The sequence below is a fragment of the Sciurus carolinensis genome, chromosome 3 (genome assembly GCF_902686445.1).
Source record: "Sciurus carolinensis chromosome 3, mSciCar1.2, whole genome shotgun sequence".
Lineage (NCBI taxonomy): Eukaryota > Metazoa > Chordata > Mammalia > Rodentia > Sciuridae > Sciurus > Sciurus carolinensis.
Genome location: NC_062215.1, coordinates 126,596,418 through 126,620,813, shown reverse-complemented (window position 1 = coordinate 126,620,813; position 24,396 = coordinate 126,596,418). Strand labels below are relative to the sequence as shown.

At 37.1% G+C, this 24,396-nt stretch overlaps 1 protein-coding gene across 1 annotated transcript in view; it reads left to right on the top strand.

The window, feature by feature from the left end:
- Pde11a (phosphodiesterase 11A) overlaps window positions 1-24,396 on the top strand; it is a 378,401-nt gene that overhangs the window by 180,533 nt on the left and 173,472 nt on the right. Inside the window, exon 6 of the mRNA XM_047545134.1 lies at window positions 14,279-14,411. Coding sequence (XP_047401090.1) covers window positions 14,279-14,411 — 133 coding nt within the window. The remainder of the gene's footprint in view (window positions 1-14,278; window positions 14,412-24,396) is intronic.

The window sequence follows — 24,396 nt, the reverse complement described above, 5'->3', positions numbered from 1 at the left end:
TTTTTTCCAATATTAATAGCTACACCAGCTCTCCTTTGGTTATGGTTTACATGGTATACTTTTTGTCTTTTTTTTTTTTTCTTTTTAGCTTTCAACTCTTTTGTCTTCAAACCTAAAGTATTTCTCTTACAGACAGCATATAGTTGGATCATGTTATTTTATCTATTCTAGCAGATGGTCTTTTGATTAGTGTGTTTAATACACTTTCATTTAATGTAGCAATGAGGTAGAATTTATATTTGCATATTTGTTATTTGTTTTCTGCAGAAATTTTTTATTTTGAAATGAATATAGTTTTACAAGAGGCTTCAAAAAGATGTGCAGGAGAGTCCCATGTATCTCAATTCGGTTTCTACCAAGGGCAACATCTTGCATATCTCTAGTACAATATCAACCCATGATATCAATATTTGTATAATCCATAGTTTATTCAGTCTTCCCCAGTTTTACCTGCATTTGTGTGCATTTGTTTTATAAGTTCTCAATTAACATAATAATTATACATATTCATGGGGTATACTGTGATTTTTCTACACATATATACAATGTGCAATGATCAAATGAGGTAACTGGCAAATGCATCACCGCAAACATTTATCATTTCTTTGTGTGGGAGACATTAAAAAATCCTCTCCTGTTTTAAAATGTACAGTAAGTTACTCTTAACTATAGTCACCCTACTGTGCTATAGAACACTAGAATCATCTAACTCTGTTTTAGTGTCCATTAACTAAACCTTTTCTATTTCCCCTCCCTCTACCTTTTCCAGCCTCTGGTAATCACTATTCTACTCTCTACTTTTATGAGAGTCACTTTTTTAGCTTCTACATATGTGTGTGACCTTGTAGTATTTGTCTCTCTATGTCTGGTTTATTTCACTTGATGAAGCATCCCCTCCAGGCTCATCCATGTTGCTGTGAATGACAAACTTAGTTCTATTCTTATGATAATATCCCATTGTTCATATAAACCACATTTTAATTCTCCATTCATCTGTCAATGGAAACCTGGGTTGATTCCACATCTTGGCTACTGTGAGTAGCACTGCAGTAAACATGGAAGTGCAGCTATCTCTTCAGCATATGTATTTCTTTTCATTTAGATATATTACCACTAAGGGAATTGCTAGATCATTTGGTAGATGAAGTTTTAGTTTTTTTGAGGAAACTCCATAGTTTTCTGTAGTAGCTGTACTAAGTTTCAATCTTCCAACAGTGTATGAGTGTGTAAGAGTTCCCCTTTCTCTGCATCATGCGGGTGTTTTGTTGTTGTTGTTGTTGTTTGGGGTAGTAGAACATCTTAATGCTGGGAGCTGTGGTGCATGTCTGTCATCCAAGCAGCTTGGGCTGCTGAGGCAAGAGGTCCGCAAGTTCAAGTCCAGCCTCAGCAACTTAGTGAGGCCCTGAGCAATTTAGCGAGACCCTGTCTCAGAATAAAATGAATTGGGGGTGTTGCTCAATGGTAAAACACCTCTGGTTTCAATCCCCACTTTAAAAAAAAAAACAAAAAACAAAACAAACAAACAAACAAAAAAAACACTTAAAACACTTTACCAATATTAATTCTTCCAATCTATAGACATGGGATTTCATTTCACTTTCTCTTCAATTTCTTTCATCACTGCTTTATAGATTTCATTGTAGACTCTTTTGCCTCCTTGTTTGAATATATTACTAGGGTTTTGTTTTGTTTTGTTGTTTTGTAGCTATTATAAATTGGATTGCTTTCTTTTTCAGTTAGTTGTTTTTGAGAGATGCTACTTATTTTCATATTTTGATTTTCTATACTGAGACTTTTCTGAATTTTGTTTATTAGATCTAACAGTTATTCTGTAGACTCTTTAGTTTTTTCTATATATAATATCATGTAGTCTAAAGACAGGGACAACTTAGCTTCCTTCTTTTTAATTTGGATACCCTTTATTTCTTTCTCTTGCCTATTGCTCTGGCAAAGACTTCCTGATTTCTGTCTTTTTTGCTTCTGTATTCCTCCATTACTGTCTTTTTGTGTTAAATATTTTCTAGTGTACTATATTAATCTTTATATATATATGTATATAGATAGGCAGATATAAAGTATATATAGATATAGATAAAAAATATAAATACATTGTGAATATATAATTTAACATGCCTTTGGTGTCCATGGTTTCTGATCATGGAGCTATTAATCTTACTGAGGATCATTAATATGTGATGAGTCACATCTTTATTGTAGCTTTCAAGATTGTCTCTTTGTCATTGTTTTTGAACTGTTGACTATTATGTGTCTAGGTATGGACCCCTTTCAGTTCATCTTCCTTGTAGTTTATTAACTTCCTTAATATGTAGATTAATGCTAATTTTACTCAAATATGGGAAGATTTCAGCAATTATTTCTTCAAATATTTTTCTGTCCCTTTCCTCACAGCTTTGTATTACATACAGCATGTGTCCTTTGATAAGTACAGTTAAGTCAGCTTAATTGTTGTCTAATGATTAGACAGAGAGTTCCTTAAAATCCTTGAAACATAAATTTCTAGTCTTTGATAAGGGGGACCATGTGTATGTGGATTATACCTTAAATTCTCTGACAGCAAGTTTATTTAGTTTCCACAGGTTTCAAAGTCAGCCAGAGGTGAGAATTAGGGCCTTCTCTGGTCTTTCCTGAACATTGATTTAGGTATGTGTGTGTATATACCTAGATTTCCAGGAATACATCAGAGCTTTCCAAAGCCCTCTGGGAACCTCTCATTTCTAAGTTTATTGTTGTAAGTAAAAAGTCATCTACTGGTAAGTCATATCTGTTATCACTGCCTAAGGCAGTTTCCATTTTAAGTAATTGTTGCTATTTCCTCCCCACAGCTATCCCTAGGGGTAAATGGTATTCTCATGAACAAACTCCGAGTTGAGTCAAATGAAAACAAGCTCTGTGAGTGGCAGTTTCCATAGAACTGCCAAAAAGTCAGAGACATTCTCAGTGTTGGAGCTTTGGGGAAGTTCCCAATCCATTCTTCCTTTGCAAGTGGCTGGTTTTCATAGCTACTCCAGGAATGGAGAGAGGGAGATGGAAATAATGTAAATTAAAATGCCATAAGTCGCACTATTCTTACTGAAATCCCAAATGTTTATCCTGAATAAATATTTCTTGGATTGTTGCATACCTTTGGTTAATTTTTAACATTCTGAAAAAGCTTATTTTTTAACAATTTTTGCTATTTTTCTTACTGCTTTGATGGAGAAATAAATTTTCAATAGTCTTTGTTGAAAGTTCTCTCCTTTTATTTTTACCCTCTCTTTTATTTCTCTATTATTTAGGCAATAGAAATGTTAGGAAAACTTACCCAGTGATATAAGACAGAATATTTCCACAAGTATATCATGAATATATTCTGTTTCTTCTACTTTCCTCTTCATGGATCTTCTTTTTTTTACTGGGCCGCTCTACCACAAAGCATGTGATAGATGTTTTGCATAAACAAATGCTACCTGTTATGATTTGAAGAAAATAAAGAAAACTTTTAGGGTATTAAAAGTTAAATCACCATAATCCCTATCATCAGGGATGAAACATGAACAAGATTTGTGTTGCTGGATAACTTCCTTTAAGTAAGAATCTCATATTATTTTTGACTATCTATTGGTCAGCACATTCAGGGCTACGGAACCTCATTATGCCAGTATTTAACATTGTTAATCGAAGTTCTGAGATCCAAATGCCCTGGAGACTCATTTTCACCCCCTTTCAGGTATCTGGCAAAGAGGAGGCTCAGCAGATCTGAGTTGGCTCAATGGAAGACAACACTGGTGCCAGAGACTGAGCTCTGTGACTCCCTTTTGTTTTTGAGGCCACTTCTTTACCAGGAAACTCCACTGTCAGAGTCACTTAGATATTCGGTACCTCTTTTTTCTAAAAATATTCAGAACATTTTGAATTGAATTGTGGTGTATTCACTGAAATGCCTTATGCCTGACCTAAGCACACCATTCAGGGAACTGTGTAAGTTAAGACCCTTCTAAACTTGCATGAGTCTATGCTTCACTTGCATGATGTTAATTACAAGAACTGAATATCAATACAGGAAAGGAAGCATTTGTAAAGACTTTGTTTATCCCTGGGTGTGGTGGCACTGCCTGTAACCTTAGAGGGCTGAGATAGGAAGATGGCACATCTGAGGCCAGCCCAGGCAATTCAATGAGACATTGACTCAAAATAAAAAAATAATTAAAAGGGCTGGGAATGTGGTTCATTGGCAAAGCACCCCTGGGTTATACCTTTAGTACTACAGAAACAAAAACAAAAGGAAAATAATTGTTATATGTCTTCCAAATTCATCTTAAGAAACTCAAGGAAGCATATTTCTCAAGCATCTAATAGTCACATTTTAAACATATAAAATTTAAATATATAATTTTTGTGTAAATTTTCATGATTTCCAATATGAAGATTCAAATGAAAGACAAACCTTCTTGTTACCCCTATTTATTTCAGACTAGCGGGCTTGTCACTCCAGTAAAACTGTCACAGAGGAGGATAAAAGCTATAAAACGTTTCATGAACAAGGCACTTGAAAAAGTACTGAGCTCAAATGTACTAAAGTAGCCTATGTAGGTCAACTGTCCTTTGGATTGATGCTCTGCAGTAAACAGATTATGGCAACTCAGAAGCCCTAATGGTTGGTTTTTATGTTTGACTCTTATTTTTGTAGGTCTCTCATTTAACATGCTTTAGCTAATATTTTAACAAATTGAATCCACTTCTCCTTTCTTGCTTGATATGCACATGCCCAGGAATTGTGTGGTGTGCCTTCAGTTCAGAGATGTATAGGGTGACCACAGAACACCCATAGACATATGGTGTGGCTACTTGAAACTTCTATCAGGATAGAATTGTAACTTTGTACTGTGGTCAGCATTTTTGCCAGCTGGCACATATTCTCTCTGGTACCTTTCCACATCTGACAATGATTCCATGGTCAAATAGTTACATCTAGCTGAGTGTGGTGACTCACGCCTGCAATCTCAGTGGCTCAGGCAATTGAGGCAGGAGCATTGCAAGTTAAAGACCAAACTCAGCAATTTAGTGAGACTGTCTCAAAATGAAAAATAAAAAGGGTTGGGAATATGGCTCAGTGGTTAAGTACCCCTGAGTTCAATTCCCAGTACTGAAAAAAAAAGTTATATCTCTTCTGTCATATAGTAGCTAAGCAATTAAATAGAGCATATGTCACATCTGTGTTTTTTGTTTGTTTTTGTTTTTTTGTTTGTATTTTGGTACTGGGGATTGAATTCAGGAATGCTTAACCACTGAGCCACATCCCCAGCCCTAGTTTGTATTTTATTTATTTAGAGATAAGGTCTCACTGAGTTACTTAGTGCCTCACCATCACTGAGGCTGGCTTTGAACTCACCATCCTCCTGCCTCAGCCTCCTGAGCTGCTGGAATTATAGGTCATCTCTGTATTTTTAAGAAAAGACAAATCTTTTTGATATAAGGGAACTGGTATTCATCAAGAGCCTTCTATGTGCCATTACTCATCAACATTATATTATAATATCCACAAAAGAACCCTGTGAAATGGTTTTTTTTCCTCCTGTTTTCCAATAATATATTTATCTATCATCTCACAATTAGGAAGTATTGACCAAAATTAAAATAACAACAATAACAAAAACCAACACAGATTTGTTTGGTTGTGAAACCAAGTAGTTTTCACTATATGATGCCAAGTGGTAGGTGCCAACCACTTGCAGCCATGCTGTTTAACACCCACCTGAGAGTTACAAGACACTTTTCCAAAGTGATGCCAACCTAATCCTTCTAATTTTACAACTTGAGAAAACCAAGTATAAAAAATGTGTTACTGTGTCTTAATTTCTGATAAGACAAAAGACTTGAAATGAGAGAAATGAGAATGTGGTGAAGTGTTCTCAGGCAAGACCTCAAAGGCAAGTTCATTAACAGATCATAATAAACTTCCAGAACTCCTGCAATTTAGAGCATCTTCCTTGCCTGCCTCAGTGGAAGGGCTGACAGGCTGGTTCTCCTTACTAATTGCATCCTCTCTTAACTCCTTTAATGAATAAAAGCCTTGTGCCATAGCCTTCAAAGATACAGAGGCCAGTAGGAGATTATTAATGTCCCAGTCCTGGGGTCCTAGCTTTAAGTCCCACTGGTATCGACTTAGTTCCTTAATCTCCTAATTAAAAGATAACTTCAAAAAATGTTGAACAGCTGGAGGCTTCAGGAAGGCCTCCAGGGATAGACTTACCTGAAGAGAAAAAGTTAGAAGCAAAGTTTTTGTTTGTGAACCAAAGTTGAGACAGACCTCTGGTCAAAATAAATACTACTATGTATAAACCTGTGGATCAAAAATCAATTTTTATTTGCAAAGCATAAAAAAAGAAATTACTGCTCCAAATATTTCTTTGAGTTGCTGACTCTTCACCTCTCTGGAACCTACACCTATTGAATGAGTGACAATCATTCTTTAACATTGAGAAACTAGGTTGTGTATGTGTTGAAACTTCTGCTCTCACTCTAATGATCCCTTAGTTAATGGTCACAGTTTCATTAATGATAGTCACAACATTAAGGAGAGTGTGTTAGTTCATTCTTGAAAGTGTTAAATTTCGGGTGTCTCTGAATACCCAGGAAGTGTCCAGAAAGTACTTGAACAGATATACATGGGGCACTTAGGACTCAAGGGGCTGCTGTTACAGATGTGGGAGTGGCTGCATAGATGCACATCTTGGGGTACATGGTCTGTGCATAGAACCACATAATATATTGTTTGGCTTCTTCCACTGTGGCCTTATTGTCATTTCCATCATGCATCTTAAGTGTTAGCTCTAATGTTCACTACTCCAATTCAGAGAATCCAATACTTCTAAAGCTTTTCTCAAGCAGTAGTTTTATCTGTATTGAATTTTATCTCCTTTCTGTGACAGATGAATTCTGACTTATCTTTCAAAGACCACCTTAGACCAACATCCTTTGTGAAGTGGTTCCCCAAATATCATTCCCAAACTAAACGGAATTGACCCTTTTTTCCTCTGTTCCCCTAATGTCTTCCACATTCTTTCCTTAGGGCATTTTAGGTCTGGTCCTATAGCTTCTGCCCACACTCCTCTCTGTAAAGGTGGGGCCTAGGGCTAGCCTGATATCCATACCTGAATGGGTTTCCATGAACCAACTCCTTTCAGCAAAAAGGAAAGAAGCTTTTTGTTCACCTCAGACAAGATTCATCCCACTGGTGTCCAATCAATGGTCATTCTAAAAAGAGTAAAGTCCTAGGAGTTTCCTGCAAGTAAAGTCTAATGTTAAGAGCAGAAACTTCAACACAGCACACTCCAATGGTTAACATTATTTTATTCAGATATTTATGTCTTCTAATATAGAGACTCTTTGAGAAGCACTTCTGAAGATAGTCTTAAGTTTATTTTCACAGTTTTCTGCATTTGAAATTTTACTAATCTAGGATTTTTCAGATAGTTGAAGTCACTTGTCCTAGGGTATTTTATTTTGTCTTGTTTTATTTTACTTGTATCGATTTCCCTCCAACACAGCTCTGTGACTAGTCAGCCCTGAGGTTTATGTCTACTTCCGTGGCCTCAATTCAGGGCAGTCACATTGCAGGAATATGTGTTTTCTGTAATAGAGCAATTCTCTTTTATCCTCATGCTCCACAGTCAATATATTTGAGCTCCTGAAGATCTCTTTGAAGTCAGTTTAGTCTCACATTTTGAACCAAGACATCTCTGAAGGACAATCTAAACTGTAGCCCTTTACATGAAACTCACTTAAATACCTCCATCTTCCTCTGCCCTTGATTTTTGTAAAATAACAAAATATAAGTTTCTTAACATTTACCTTGTTAGTTTAAAATGAATCCTTGAACTTAGAGAAATCTGTTTTTTCAAGTTTAAAAAAAAACCTATTAAGTAGTGAATTTTTACCTCTTAAGGATGTTTCACTGAAGTTTAGATGTCAATTATACTTTTGCTTTTTCAGACTCTTTTTTCAATGATTTTTTTTCTTTCTTCTGTATTTTTTTCCTTTAAGTCAGAATTAAAAAAAAAAATCCCACTGCATGGGTCAAAATAGTTTTATGACTTGAATGTGAGGAGCTATTATTATACATGAACAAATGAATGGTTTGTCTAAAAATCAGGCAAATTTTGGGAACATTTGAATGTTTTCTCAAGTGGCCTTTGGTTTAAATATGAATATGTTAGAATTTGAAGGCATTTCCCTGTCTTTACTGTGCACTGGTGTGCAGTAAATGTCTTGGTAACACACATGCGCACCCTCCAGCACTCAGGCCAGGCATTTATGAGGCACTTGGTAAGAGTCTTCTTCTTGCTGGAGGAGTTGACACATGGATTCTTGGTGCTAGGGGATCCATCTGAACAGAAGCTGAAAGGACTGGAGATAGGTTGGGATGGAACAATCTCAAGTGGAAGACTATGGGGAATATGTTAATTATTGCTATATTTCAAGAGCTATTAGTAAGATCCACACTCTTTGGTTCAAATCATGGAACTGGGAACAAAGAATGATGATTATTATTTAAAAAATTGAGCTGCCACAAAATGCAATGGAATATTTTGTAAATAGTGAGTTTCCTGGTGTAGAAGGTGCTAAATTTGAAGTTCCATGCCCAATTGTCAAATATGTTGAAGAAAAAATTGAAGCAGGCTATTGACAACCATTTAAGCATCTCTGAGAATTAGAGAAACGTATCCCCTTTAGATGGATACAAACATGCACAGCTAGACTATATTTCAGTCCCTATACATTCCTTTTATAAGGGACTCCGGCACAGGGCAGAATCTGAGCAACCATTTATGGCTGAGTCTATGATCGTAACCATGTCCTGTTCTAATAGCAATCAATTAAAGGAAGGAAAACACAGTAATTTAGAGAGAGTTGATCTATATGATCTTTATGAAATAACTAACTGCTTAAACCAGGGGTGTCCTTCAAAAATCAGAAATTGTTTGGGCCCTTTCCTTTGTGATTAAATTCATAACATCATGTTGCTGAAATGTGCAAAGGATTACTGTCGCATGTAGAATCTACTGTAAAAGTTGTGATGCTTTTTAAAAATGCTTACTATAGCCTAGATACTATTCTAAACATTGGGCATAAATTATTACCTTAGTCTGAACAATAACTATCTAAGTAATAGTAGTGTGCCCATTTTACAGATGAAGTTTGAATAACTGTCTGAGATCACTTTGCTGAAGAGTGGGCAAAAGGGATATTTGGATGAGGCTTATCTGACTCCAAAAGAACTCAGGCTGAATTATAACACAAAATCACCTTTTGAAAAAGATAAGAAAAGACGCAAGGTTTTGAAAGCTCTAATTCAATGTCATGATTCTATTACAGCAGAGCATTAAGATTTGAAAGACTGAACTTGGGCAAAATCCAGATAAGACTGCTATGGTCTGGATTTTCTATCTATCTATCTATCTATCTATCCATCCATCCATCCATCCATCCATCCATCCATCCATGATCTATTTAGTGGAACTGGGGATTGAACCCAGGGCCTTATGCATAATAGGCAAGCACTCTACCAGAGCTACATCCCCAGTCAAAGCATATACACTTTAAACAAATTATGAAAAAGTACTTTCTATATGGTCTGAATATCTGTGCTTCCCTCAAAATTCATATCGTGAAACCTAGTCCTCAATGTAAGCATATTTGGAGGTGGGACCTGTGGTAGGTAAATAGATCACATAGGTGAGCCCTCATGAATGGGATTATAACAGAGGACCCAGAGAGATCCCTCTCTCCTTCCACCATGTGAGGATACAGGAAGAAGGCACCACACACTCAAACCACTAATGCTTTGGTCTTGGTCTTTTGAGGCTCCAGAAGTGCGAGAAACAATTGTTTGTCGTTTATAAGACACCCAGTTTATGGTATTTTGTTATAAATGCCCAAATGGACTAAGACAATGATGTAAATATCAAGAGTGACAAATCAACTTTCCTGTCACCGTGAGCATCCTGTCACCCTAGACCTTAATTTATGTACCACTGCCACATTAAACTGAAGAAAAGCAGGGGTGGTTTCAGATAATCTGTTTGCATTACTTCAGCTATAGGTCAGTTCAAGACTTACCTCCTATCTGAAGTGTAAGCAAAAATAACCAACATGGTTTCTGCACCATTATGAAAACACAAATAACCTGGACGGACGCATACCGCCGGTGGATCAACAAGCTTTGTCAATCAGGCACTGAAGGTGCTCATTTTCTGGGTAGAAAAATGGCTGCCAGTTACAGAAGGAGTCTGAGTTTTATAGTTTCAATGAGGGTAAATGAATCATTGGAGACTGAGGCAGAATATGTCAATTTAGGCAGTCAGGAAAAAAGTTGTATAAAGTCCAAAACTCATTGTCATTGGGAAGAGCTCAGAACTTGGTGTTCACTGCTTCCCTTCAGGACCCACTGTGGCTGGGAAGAGATGAATGTTTGCTTTTGGTAGAGATGCTGGGGATGAACCCAGGAAGGGATAAAAGTTTGCTTTCTTTCCCTTGGGACCCAATATTACTAGGAAAGGATTTACTGGAAGAGGATTAATGATTGCCTTCCTCCTTTCTTTCCTTCAGGTCAGACAGTTTTGGGGAGGGTTTTCATTTCCCTGTCCTGGGGGTTGTCATTTTCCATATTCTTCATAAAAATTTAGCTAGATTACAATGCCAAAAGTCCTTTCTCCCTCCCTGGACTTCTTCAGCATTCATAATTGGTTCAGTGGACCTGGTAACTTGGCAGCTCAGCCATGTGACAAATTTTTTATTTGGAATTTGAATTGGGCATTTAAATTTGTGTAATTGTTTAAATATCAGTGTGTTTATTTCTCATCTCCTGAACTTGTAGCAAGTTCCCTAAGGGTAAAGATTGCAGCTTATACTTTCTAGAAACAGTCCCAATGGTGCCTTGCACAATTGACCTTCTACACTGGTCAACAATTTTAGAATGTTTTCATTGCAGCATGCAGCCAGAACAAACCAGACTTTAACATGCTTAGATTTCACATGAGTCTTTGAGGAGCCCCTGTTCCCACCAAATATTTCTGTCATGATATCTCCCTTGGGATTCTATAAGTAGAGGCCTAAGGTTCTTAATGATGTAATATAGTGTTGTTTTCTCCCATTTCCTTTGACTGAAGCTCAGACTAATGTGTTTGCTAACTTCAGCATCTTCCTGAAACCCTTCCTTTTGCTGAAGGCCCCTCACTTTTATTTTTGGGTAACGACTTAAGAATCTTGCTCTCTTCCTACTTGTTAACTCTTTTCAAAGGCTCCAGGAAAAATAGAATAATTGAGGATTTAGGAGTTACGTTTAGGTGAAAACAATATCTTCACTTGGGAAATGTCATTAAACATCTCTGGGCCATAGTTTTTTGATCTGTTAAATGCTGAGATCATATCCATCCTACAGGATTTATGTGAGGATAACAAATTAGTTAGGTAAGTGACCTGGCCTGGCCCCTGGCCCGTAGTGGGTGATGATAATTAATGTCTTCTCTTTCTCCCTTCCCCCATTATTGCTGCCTTTTTGCTTCTCTCTTCCCTTAGATCTAAATTTTCCCACATAATCTCTTCCCGAGTAATCGTATCCATTTTATCTCTCTGAAGAGAATCTTAGCTCTGTTATTAGTGTTTTCAATCCTGAAAACTGATTTGGTTCTGATTTTTCAGTAATGAACATGTCTCAGGCTCACAGAATATGCCATCTTTCCCCATCTTCCCATTCCTCAGAACATGTCCCTTCTGCTAACAGGCCCTCAGGAGAAAAATGTGAGCCACCACTACCTGTCCATCAAGCTCTGCAGAATCTTCTGAACAACCTTTTGAGTTGCCAGCATCACTTCCCACCTCCACAACTTCCTAGTCTACCAGGACATCTTCCACCCTCAGTAAACCTTAGCCACCCTCCCTTGATCACCATTCCTGGATTAGACTTCCTAAAAACACACCTCAAACCCCATCACTCCCCAGCTCAATATTCTTTATTGCCTAAAACTGAGGTCTCAGCAAGTCAGTAAATCTCCACCTTTAAGCCTTGACCTCCTTTTCCAGTCTACTCCTTACCATATGATTATTCATTTTGCTAAGAATACACTCTTGAACTCTGCTGCATTTGACATTTGCTCCTGCTTTTCCTCCTCACCTCTCCAATCTCTCTTGCTGAACTCTTACCCATCCTGAAAGACCCAGCTGAGAGGATTTTGATGCTGCTTGGTAAACCAGGTCCTTCCTTGATACCCATTCCCTCTATTCTCTGGCCCTCAGTTTTCTCCCTTGACCTCTCAGACTCCTCCCAGATCCCACTGCAGCTCTTCTTCCTACCCTCCCCAGCACACACTAGGCCAGCACTTTCCAAACTGCTTAATCATAGTGTTTTGGGTTTTGTTTTGTTTCATTTTGTTTTGTTTGATTTTTGCTACCAGGGATTGAATGCAGAGGTGCTTAACCAATGAACCACATTCCCAGCTCTTTTTATTTTATTTTTTATTTTGAGGCATCCTCACTAAGTTGCTGAGGACCTCACTAAGTTGCTGAGGCAGACTTTAAACTTGCAATCCTCTTGCCTGAGCCTCCTGAGTCACTGGGATTACAGGTGTGCACCACTGTGCTGGGCAATTATACAGAACTTTAAAATTTATAGTTTAGAATATAGTATAGACAGTACAGAATGAACCAACCAGCCAATTAATCCCTGCAAGAATATAAGAATTTAGTCCACATCCTTTTGTAAACATAGACATTACTTCATTAAGTTGATATCCTTTTAGGTACATAATCATGTTTCTTTCTTTATTTTGCTTTCATTGAATCACAATCTAAAATTTCATTTCTTACAGGTATAAAATAGCAAGGAGAAAATACAACATGAACTTTTTTGTTGTTTTTGTGTCTTAGGAAATAAAACTTCATCTATTTGAAGCACTTAGTCTTCATACTTCTTTGATATAGGCATCATCTGAGAACTAAAAGACTCAGCTTTTTATTAACATTTCCATTTTTCAGCTGGAGATCCGTAGAGAATAAGTTTATGTACTATTAATGTTTAATATGCAGTAAGGGATGAATAACATCACAAATATATTCTAAATTTATCAGACACGGACCAGCAATTTCTGCAGATGAGCTATACTAATGATGGTAAATAATGTCTATGTTTCTGCATATTCATACATTTGGTGACCTTTCCATGCCACTTCTCAGCATTCTCAGTATGGCATGAATTCCATATGGGAACATTATGGCATTATAACCATTCCTATGAGCAGTATCTGGTATTTTATTACATATAATGCAGTTTAGACTAAAAAAGTCAATAGGAGTCTTATATTTTTGCTATGGTACACTCATGAACACCACAGAATATAGTTTGGAAAACATGGTCCTCAGATTCCTGTGTTCGTTCACTTGATTTCACTTAACATCTCTCAAGTCACAAATCAAATATTGCCCGTGAATATTTTTCTTTAAAATGCTCAGTTTTGCATCAGTGCTAAATGTACCCGTGGAAGAAAGATGGAAAGGAGGGAGAGAGTGGGCAAGTCTCATAGCATTTATGTAAATTTAATGTCTGCCATGCAAATGATACAAGGGAAAGTTTACAAAATCATTTAGCATAAAATTCTTTGTCCAAATTATATAGATATAAGTTAAATTATTAATATCAGCAGTCAGTAACATTAAAACAGACTTTTAAGTGAGATTTCATAAGAGAAAGATGTACTCTGAAGCTACAGTAGTTACTCAGATATTAACATAGTTGCTGAAATAATTACTAAGATTATATGGTCCATATATGTTCTTTGCTACTTTTAAAATTTTGCCAGGTATTAATTCATTTTCCTGATTTCCCCCCATTCTTGGATTTCATTTTTCTTGGTATCTAAGCATCCAGTCTCTTCAGTTAAGGTGGGCAGGTTGCAGAGTTCGGTGCAATTGGTTCCTATTGTCAGTTTTTTAATTACCTGATTATCTGCTTTATGTCTGCCTCTTTTGGGGTCTAAATACAACCTGGAGTTACTCTCTGCATCATAGTGAATTTATGGTTTCTACTCAGGCATTTGACATTAAAACAATTAATAATGGATAAGTTATTTTGAAGTAGCTACTGATAATTACCTCGTAATTATTTTCACTCATACCTTCTTAATGAGTATAGATAATCCCATTACTTGTGTAGTTTTGTAGAGTTTGCTTTCAAACAAACTTATGTTTGTCTCCTTCCTTGTTGCCTGTGTTGGTGCTGTGACAGTTTCAAAGAAAGCATGGAGAAGTCATCGTACTCTGACTGGCTAATAAACAACAGCATTGCTGAGCTGGTTGCTTCAACAGGCCTTCCTGTGAACATCAGCGATGCCTACCAGGATCCGCGCTTTGATGCTGAGGTAAGAGGCATCCTCTGGTTGCAACCATTAGGTTCAATTTTCAAAATGTTGATGGTTTGCTGGGTGAAGCAAAACAGAACCTCTTACAGATCCATAGCATCCCCTGAATTTACTGGCATTCTCTTGCATCCTTTCTCTGTGATCTGTGTTTTAACATTGCTAACTGTTGACTGAGAGAAAACTTCCTATCTCTACCCTTGATTGTGGCAAAATGACTACTCTTAGTCTAATGCTCATTTATGATTAGATGTACTTTATATATTAAACTATGAAATATTTAATAACAAAATGTGTATATAACATAGTTAGTTCCCAGCAGATGCTAGAGTAACTATCATGTTTTTCAAAATTGCTCCCAAGAAACAGTAAATTGGTCAGTGTTATTGTTCAGTGTTAATTACATAGGTGCATATTACTGATGCACCTATATAATTAACAGAATATATTAAAATAGTTTACATTTTAAGATAGTAAAAAGTAATTATCATACAGATAAATTCATAAAAGTTTACAAAATCTCTGTGTGGAGACAGATGTGTTTCCCATTCCAGATTGCCAGGCAGAGCTCTGAAAAGTAGCAGGAATATTTTGGTGTCCAAGAATGAGGGGAATTTGTGTTGCAAGCAAAGCAAAGGGAATTGGGGAACTGGGTTTTTTAGCAGGACTGAGGGGCTATTGTACATGGAACTGGAGAGGCAAGTAGGGCCAGATCACCAAAAAGCCTTTGGGAGTTACGTTAAGAGGTTGAATGTTCACAATAGGAACCAGTATTTTTGTTTTAAATTGGGGAGATGCCTGAGTTCTGTTTCTGAATGATCACACTGCCTACAAAACACAGGGTAGATTAATAATTATAACAACTGAACCTTTAATCTCTGCAACGCCAAAACGTAGGAGTCATTATCCCTGTTTTATAGAGATTGAGAGCTGATCCACGACTTTGGAGACAGACAAGGAATCGGCCCTATTATCTGACTCTACAGTCTGTACTCTTCACCTTGCCTTGTACTGCCTCCATCGTCTGTGGCAGAGACAATGATATCAGGAAGGCTGAGATCTAAGTCTAATCTATAACCTGAGTCAGGCCACCTTTGCAGATTTGTGCAAGGAAATATTAAAATTCCCAAACTTCACCACCTCTCTGCGGCTTCCTGGAACTCTCTTCCCCCAGGCAATATTTTCCATTTATTTCCTATTCCTTCTTGAGCATCAGGCTTAGAAGTGCCTCCTTGGAGCATGAACTCTCAGTCTAGCTTGGGCCCTTTCTAATATGCCCCCTTGGCTGTCCGAATACTGACCAACCTCTAGCTTTCTTCAGTTATAAGACACCAAGACTGAACTTTGAGTTACCTTTCTAGGAAAAGTAACAGTCCAAGGGGGTCTTCAGTTCTCCTCATAAGGATGAATACCACTCCTGTGTTCTGTTACCAGCACAAAATGATGTACAGATGTCAGTATGACTTTAGCACTGCGATTGAGGTAGGACTGATTTATGAAGTTTTGTCTTTTGCTATGTTTCTCTCTTCCTTGATATTAGAGGGTATTGAAAAGATTTTATACTTACAATCTTATCAAGAAATACTCCCAGTAGTCTATTATTAACATCAGCAATAGCAAACAAACTAAAAGACTCTGCTATGCAGAAAAATCATTAATTGCCAATCCATTATTGCAAAGTCAACATAGTTGATTAGATGTCAGAGAACAATAGTCATTTCCCATCCAAATCATAACATTAAATTTGAGTGAGTTGCTATTATTCTGCTCTTAGCTTTGGACCATAAAAAGATTCAAATTCTCAGGAAGACAAAAAATCAAATTGTACTATTTTTTATTTGTTCATAAAGTATTTGTAAAGGTATAACAGAACATGATGCAATGTTTACCTGTGTACCTACCACCTAGTTTAAGAAAAAAACAAAAGATTATTACTTTTGAGTCTTTGTGTTGATCTTCTCTAATCCCATCTCCTTTATTCCCCACAGAGACAACCAGGATCCTGAATCTGAATTTATCATTCTCTTGTTTTTCTATATAGTTCCATCACACATGTTTGAACCCCTGCCAAATATATTGTTGTATTTTGTGTGTCTCAACTTTACATTAAATAAATAAATACCCTATAAGTATTTAATAGGGTATGTATTCTTCTGTAACTTACTTTTTTCCCACCAAAATTATGTTTCTGAGTTGCATAAATTTATAACGCTTTATTTATTTTCATTGCTGTAAAATATTCCAATGTATGAATAAGCATCATTTTGTTTATCCATAAGGACATTGATGAATGTTTGGATTCTGTGTTTTACTGATACATGCTAACTGCCAGGGACATTCTTGAACACATACTCAAGTATAAGAGATTTTCTAGAGTCTATTCCTGGGAGAATGAAATACTGGATCACAAACTGAATTACTTTCGCCAGAGAATGAAAAGTTTTTGTCCAATCATTGCTATTTTTATCTCATGAAAAACATCACATTTAGCGAGCACAATAACTCAAGACTATTTCTTGCTAATAGGATATAATGAGCTCAAATATACCAAATCTTTGTAGCTACAGGCAGACTCTTACTGTGTCACTTCTGGATTAGTGATACAACCATTTTGCATTTTCTTCCACAGGCCTAGCCATTCCAGTGAGGTATCCTGCCCTGTTGATCTATAAAAAGAACAATCTGGACTCTCAAGCAGACGGCAACAGTTATTTCTGTGGGGTTAGGCATACAATTTTCATGCCCTGATCTGGTAGTTAGAAGCAATGATGTCTGAAGAGAGTAAGCTGCTAGGCTAAGCAGTGGCTATTTCATGAACTCACTTCCCTATGATAAAATAAAGCATGAATTTAGAGTCTCATTATTTCCTGGTCCCCCACCCAGATGTTTCCAATCAAACTCAGAACTAATATTGGATTTAAAAAGAAAATCAGAAGATGCATCATATTATGGTTTTTACATGTTCTCTTTGCATGGTACTAAAATGCAAAGTTAAGTTATGTTTCCCTTCTAATACTGAGAGAAAAAGAAATCAATGTAGATGAAGATGACAGAGAATGGGGAGTACTGTGTTCCATTTAAATACAGATATTTAATAGATATATCCTACAAAAGTGTGTGTGTGTGTTTGCATGTGTGTGTGACTATGTTATATTGTGTGTGTTATGATCACACCAAGTCAAGGAAACTTGTTTATCGGCTTAGGTTTCCTCGCTCCTCAAGTACAGTGACAGATGTCAACTGCTGTGTCAATAATGAATGAAACAAACTCCAGACTGAACCACAGAGTTCTCCCAAGAGGCTAGGAGGCTCAAACCTTTCCTCCACAAAGCCTGATGTAAGATAATATGGATCATAAGACAAAGACAGCCATTTCACATAATATTTTTCCTTAATGAATTAAATATTTCCTTGAAGATAAAAAAATTCATGAAAAAATTAAATCAGAATTATCTTGGATACAGAAATCAACTTTTAGAATTATTTTTTCTTCCTTCAAATGTCTGCGTCCTCTTGACATGGGTCAAGTTAGTACATGGTTCTATATTTTTTCCCACTAATCATAACTGAATGTGAATCGTCCCTAACTTAACAATGCTTCAATTCATGATTTTTCAATTTTACAGAGGAGCAAAGTATATCCATATAGCATCCTGCTTTTCACTTTTAGTACAGTATTCATAAAAGTACATGAGATATTCAACACTTCATTATTGACTAGACTTTGTGTTAGATTTTTTCCAACTGTAAGTTAATGTAATGAGCACATTTGAGGAGGGCTAGACTAAGCTATGATGTTTGGAAGGTTGGGTGTGTTAAATGCATTTTTGACATGATATTTTCAATTTATGATGAAATGGTCAGATGTTACTGCCAGGGTTTCCAGCACCTTGGTAGAGTAGATTCCTGCTTGGAGGTATAAGCTGCTTGGGAAAAATAAAAATTCTAAAATAATTAGTAAGGAATAAAAGTCAAAGCCAGAAATTAGATTTAAAGTGGCAATGCCTGATGGGTCTTCCACCCTGATAGGAACTGGAACTGAACAACTGAACAAGGCCCCAATCTTTTATTTAAGAGGAAGTAGATCAAAGGTTTTGGTGTGGCAGGGATCTTGAAGTAAACAGGTTGTTCGGTACTTGGCAGGTTATGCCCATCTCCAAGCAGCTGTGTTTGATCCTAAGTCTGTAAGCCAAGGCACAATGCCAGTGTGATATGGGCTTTTTCAAAGGCAGGAATTTTACCCAGGAGTTTCCAGAAAAGCAGCTTCTCTGCCTATGTTGGCTCAAACAAACTCATAATTTATACGCAGCTTCCAACATGTCACCCCATTTAAGTTGAAGAACATCTGTAGTTATTTATCAGTGGTAAAAAATTAAAAAAACAATTTTAAAATTTAGGATTAATTATTAATTATTATCTCCATTTGGGAGTGTGGAAAGCTGACCTTTTGTTTTCTGCGCTGACTTTCCAGAATAGTTTGAGAATGGCTCATAAGAATTTGAAAGAGATATGGGAAATCCTTTTCAATGTATTTCCTATTTTCCCTACAGATTTTCTCAGTCTACATCTGAATAATGAATTTAAATTTTCTAGAAATGCAATTATCCTGAGCACTAGTGTTTCTCCTAAATTTCTCAATGTCTACTGACTAATTCTGACAACTTGAATTCTTTTTACTGAGTATGAAGGACCCCAATTCATCTGAAAATGTGGCAACTTAGGATAGAATGCTTTGAAATGGATTGGTCCCATTCTAAGATTTTGTACTATAGATGTATCAACTTCTATTTAATAGAAATAATAGAGATTTATTTCACTTTTCTGGTGAGGAAATGGAGAGCTGAAGTAGTTTGCCTAAGGCCACACAGCTTCCTTGAGAGTGTGGACCTTCTGGTTTTTAATTCAGTGCTCTTTCTCTGAGTGGTCTCTCAGAGGGACCATCAGCTGCCTGGTACTGGTGACTTATGGCCAAAAGATCTACCTTTGTCCTGTCTGTTCTATTCCTTAGTTGAGTCATCTTGGGCATACTACTTATTGTAAGACGTAAAGTCTTACAATATTTTGTAAATCATGCAGAAATGGTTATCAGGTCATCCCCTATAGGAGCTAGCAGATGTAGACCTGTATCTTCACAAGAGTGGCCAGGTATCCAGGAATCTGGTTACCTAGGCACAACTGGCGTGACCAAATTTCAGGGGTTGGCTGCACTGTCTAGGTTTAAGCAACCTACAAATCATCCCAACATGTGATGAAAGTTACTTACACTGGATTTCAAACAGCCCTGTCTTACATTTCAAACTTCCCTATCAGTTAAAGCAATAAATTAACTCCCATATCTCTGTGGCTTTGTTTTTTCTTTTATTTTTTTGCAGTGCTGGGGATCGAATCCAGGGCATTGTGCTTGCAAGACAAGCACTCTACCAACTGAGCTATTTCCCCAGCTCTCTCTGTGGCTTTATACAATAGAAGCTTAAGACATGCTTATGCAGAACCCAAACCAGTGGTCTAGATCAGTGTCAGTGGAGTTGGGAGGAGCTCCAAATTTTATGATGAAATTATTCAGCAGTAACTCATGAACAACTTGCTTAGTCAACGATCTTGTGGATGCTTCCAATCATTAAATGCTGGTACTGAACACAATACAGCCACTTGTGTGCATTTGAGAGTTTCCTCTCCAATTGCACTAGCAAGGAAATTTTGCCTTTTGGGGGATTCATGACACTAGTGACAGTTTTCTGTTAACAAGATAATTTACTCTATCACACTTTGATTTATCTGTACAGTTAAAGTATGTAGGTAAACTAAATTTTTAATTTTGGAGTCGTTTCTATCTTATAATAATTTCTGGGAAGCCCTAAGAAATTCTGCTCAAAGAAATGCAGCAAGAGAATGATTCTTGTTTTGAAATCAGTTTTGTAACTGTTGGTCTTCCTTTAGATAGAAGGTACAAAGAGATGTTTTTAATGTGATGTAAACCTCGTTGCAGGTGCTTTCGGGCACCTGCTGAGAGGGCTATGGGGCAAGTAATCATAGTTGTCCACCTGCTGGGTGTTCTCTTTGTGATTGTCTTAAATATTTAATAGAGCTTTCTCCTTGTGGAGAACAGAGCCAGCTTAGCAGGAGAGCCACAGCGAGTCCTTGCCTTCTGCATGCCTGTTTGAATTGACTCCCAGGAGTGCTGCTTGCTGGGCTTGGAAGTATGCATGGTTTTAAGGCCCAATTCCTTGGTTTATGGATGGAAAATTATGACTGAATGGTTACATAAGACAGTCTGGGTGCCTAAACTAAGGTTCTGAGCTTTAAATTCTGCCATCTTAAGAAACTCACTGTATGTTTGTTCATACAGTGAACAAACTCTATGAACAAACTCTATGATCCTTGAAAGGAATGTAAAACAAAAGAGACCTACTAACGTAACTGCTTTTATTCATTAATAGAGAAAAAGAGGGCTGGGGAGATAGCTCAGCTGGTAGAGTACTTGCCTTGCAAGCACAAGGCCCTGAGTTCAATCCCCAGTACCGCTTTGGAGTGTTATCAGTCATTCTCTTTGGGAAAAGAGTGTCCATCTTTGTTTTCGAAGATGTCAACAGGTACACTATGCATATTAATTTTCTATTGCTGCATAATAAACCTCCATAAACTCAGCCACTAAGACAACTCCCAACTTATAATCCTGCAATTTCTGTAGGTCATAAATCTAGGCATAGCGTAGCTGGGTTCTCTGCTCAGGGTCTGCCAAAGCTGAAATCAAGGTATTGACTAGATGGGTTCTCATTGGTAGTGGTGGGGGTGGGGAGGGAGATTTTGTGTGTGTGAATTTTGCCTCTTTTTTGTTATTGTTGTTCTTTTTAGTTATAGTTAGTGTCCTTTCTGAAACTCATTCAGGTGTTTAACAGAACTGAGTTCCTTGTAGTTGTAGACTGAGGTTCCCATTTTCATGCTGGATGTTGGTCCTTCAGATTGCTCTCAGGGCCTAGCATGTGGCCCTCTCACAAAATGGCAGCTCACTTCTCCCAATTCAATGGGAGAATATTACTCCAGGTGGCTATAACTGAAGCTTATATAATGTCAAGAGTGACTTAGATAAAGTCAGTAGTAATTATACTACCACTCTTGTCATACAACATAATCTAACCAGGGAAGTGACTATCCTATCATGTCCACATTTAAGGGGAGGGGCTTATATAAGATGTGTGCAAAGCTGAAATAGAGGGGTGGGGGTAGCCTGGAATCTTAGAGGTTGCCTTTGAATTCTGACTATCATATCATAAAAAGACTAAAATTGAGTCCATACAAAATGTCTGTATCCTATGAAACAATCTATTTCCTGATATGAAAAAAATGTCCATGAGAAAAAAAAAGCAAGCAACAGAGAAATATGTTTAAAATAATATTAGAATAGTACCTGTGGGCATATTTGCACAGTTGTGCACATACAGATACTTCACACTTACTATGTCCAAAACAGAGTTTACAGTCTTCTTACCCTCAAGTTTTTTTTCCTATCTCTGTTATGGCAAAACTCAGTCCTTCTTGATGCTTATGCCAGAACTATAATACATAGGCATGATTCTCCCTTTTTCTCATCTTGCACAGCTCATGCATCGGGAAGTCCAACTGGCTTTACTTGCAAAATCCATCCAGAATCTGACCACTTCTCTACTACCCAGATGCTCCCAGTCGGGTGCAAACTCCCGTCACGCTGGACTATTTCATGGCCACAGCCTCTTCATCTGTCTCTCTGCTTCCACCCTTCCCCTCTGTGTTCCATTATCAGCACAACGGCCAGAGACTTTTGCATTTTAAGTCAGATCATGACTTGGCTCACAAACTCTTCAATGTCTCCTTATTTCACTAGAGTAAAAGCCAAACTCACAATTCTTTCAGGTGCCTACTATGACCTAAAGGATCTGGCACCCCGCTGTCTACCTCCAATACTCAGTTACACTGCTGCCGCCACATGGGTGTCCTTGTTCCAAGAACATACCATTCCTACACCACCTCAGGGCCTGTACACTGACTGCTCCCTCAGTTGACATACTTTTCCCCCATATCTGTGTAACTCACATCCACACCTTTCAAGGCCACTGTTCAAATGTTATCTGTCCGTGATGTTTTTGGCACCCTTCCTGTTTATCTCTCTTCTGCTGTATCCCCACCCCCATAATACTGCCCCCATAATAATTGCACCTTCTAACATATAATTTCCTTATATTGCATTCTCTGTCAGTAGAATGTAAGCTTTAAGAAGGTGAGGATTTTTTTTTCAGTTTTGTTCTCTGATATACCAAAATGACTAGAACAATGTTTAGTATATAATAACCATTATTGTTGAATATTGTCAATATTGTTGAATATATTAACTGTATGTTGTTAATATACTATGTATTATTGAATATATTATATGTTTATACATGAATGTGTTTATAGGAAAAGGTGAGAAAAGACTTATTCTAAACTATTAATAGTTGCCATCTCTAGAGGTACATGATTAGAACTTTTGATTTTATTATTACTTTACATTTTACATATGTTCATATTATTTTTTAATCATGCAAAATTGCAAAGGTATTCTAAAATTTTATGTCCTTTATATCTTATGTGAAATTATACTTTACTAGGCTATTGTGAGCCCTCTGAAAATTATTTTAAAAATGATTCAAAACTGGGACTGAAATAATGTAATATCTAAGTAAATCAACTTGGTTTACTGTATCTTCAGAGAAATCAGATGGATCATTTTCTACTATATTTGACAGTACAGAGTGTTTTTTCTATTTTATTCTAAGGACTTTGTCTAAGACTGTCCTAGCAACATGAGTATAAACTGTATCTACAGATAATCAGCCAATGTATCAGGTAGCTTCTTAGAGTACATGTCTATTTAAAAGTACCTTTACCATAAAATAATTATTCTAACCTTACTTTTGGTTGGCACTGTGCTTCTGAATGCAATTCCCTGTAATTAGTTGCACTTTGGAACATTATCTGTGAAGCTTTCTGACCTCTTTTCATATTACATTCAGAAGAACACACTGAAAAATACATAAAGGCAAAGCAAGCTATTATTTAGTCAATCTAATGTATTATATTCTATTGCTTAATTTAGTATTTCCTTTCAATTGTGTAGTTATGGAGAAAAATTTCAGAGCTCTCACATGCAGGATTTGTTTTCTGCCTGCAAAAGGAATGAAGGATTAGACCCAACACTTAAATAGGAAAGGTTCTCTCAACAAGGGAATGGCAGCAAATAACTAGAAAGTAGGGTAGGTTTTATGCAGGGTTGAAGTTGGTGGTCCATGTACTTGCCACAGGTCCAGGAGTGGGAGAAAACCCATCATCACTCAGAGCTTCTCTGCTGCAGAGGGCCAGGCCGGAGGTTCACAGTTAACCCTTCAGTGTTAGGACCTGCCCGGCCCTAAGTATTCCATCCCATGCATCTCTTCTCAGAGTTTTAAAAAAGCCTGTTATAAATAACTCAGTGTACTCACCTTTGTCATGTAGTGCTTAAGGATAATGGGGCCCCAGCTCTGAGCTCCTCCGACTTGGAGCATTAGAGCCCATTTCAGCTGTCAAGTCTCATAGTGGAGGACTTCTACTATCTGGGATGCTGAGTACCAGCCTGGCAGGACAATTCATTCCCTATTCTCTGTAACACCTTTTGTTCTATCACTTATGTTTCTGTTACAAAGGAAATGAGCAAAACTGATACCTATAAGAGATAAAGGTCTGTGAATCTGCTGAAATGCATCTATTACTGGTAATGGTCTCTCAGTCACTGATACTTATTTTAAGCTAGTTTGAGATCCTGTCACAAGTATAGGGTTGGTAGGAAAGGTTGGACAGTGGACATAAAAATCCAAATGATGAGGAGGGTGTGAACAGTTAGGAGAAGTTAGGAGGAGGGGAATTACTAAAACTTAATAAGGGTAGCAAAGACATATATGGGTGTAGGCACCCCCAGATAGTATACTTAATTTAACTGTAG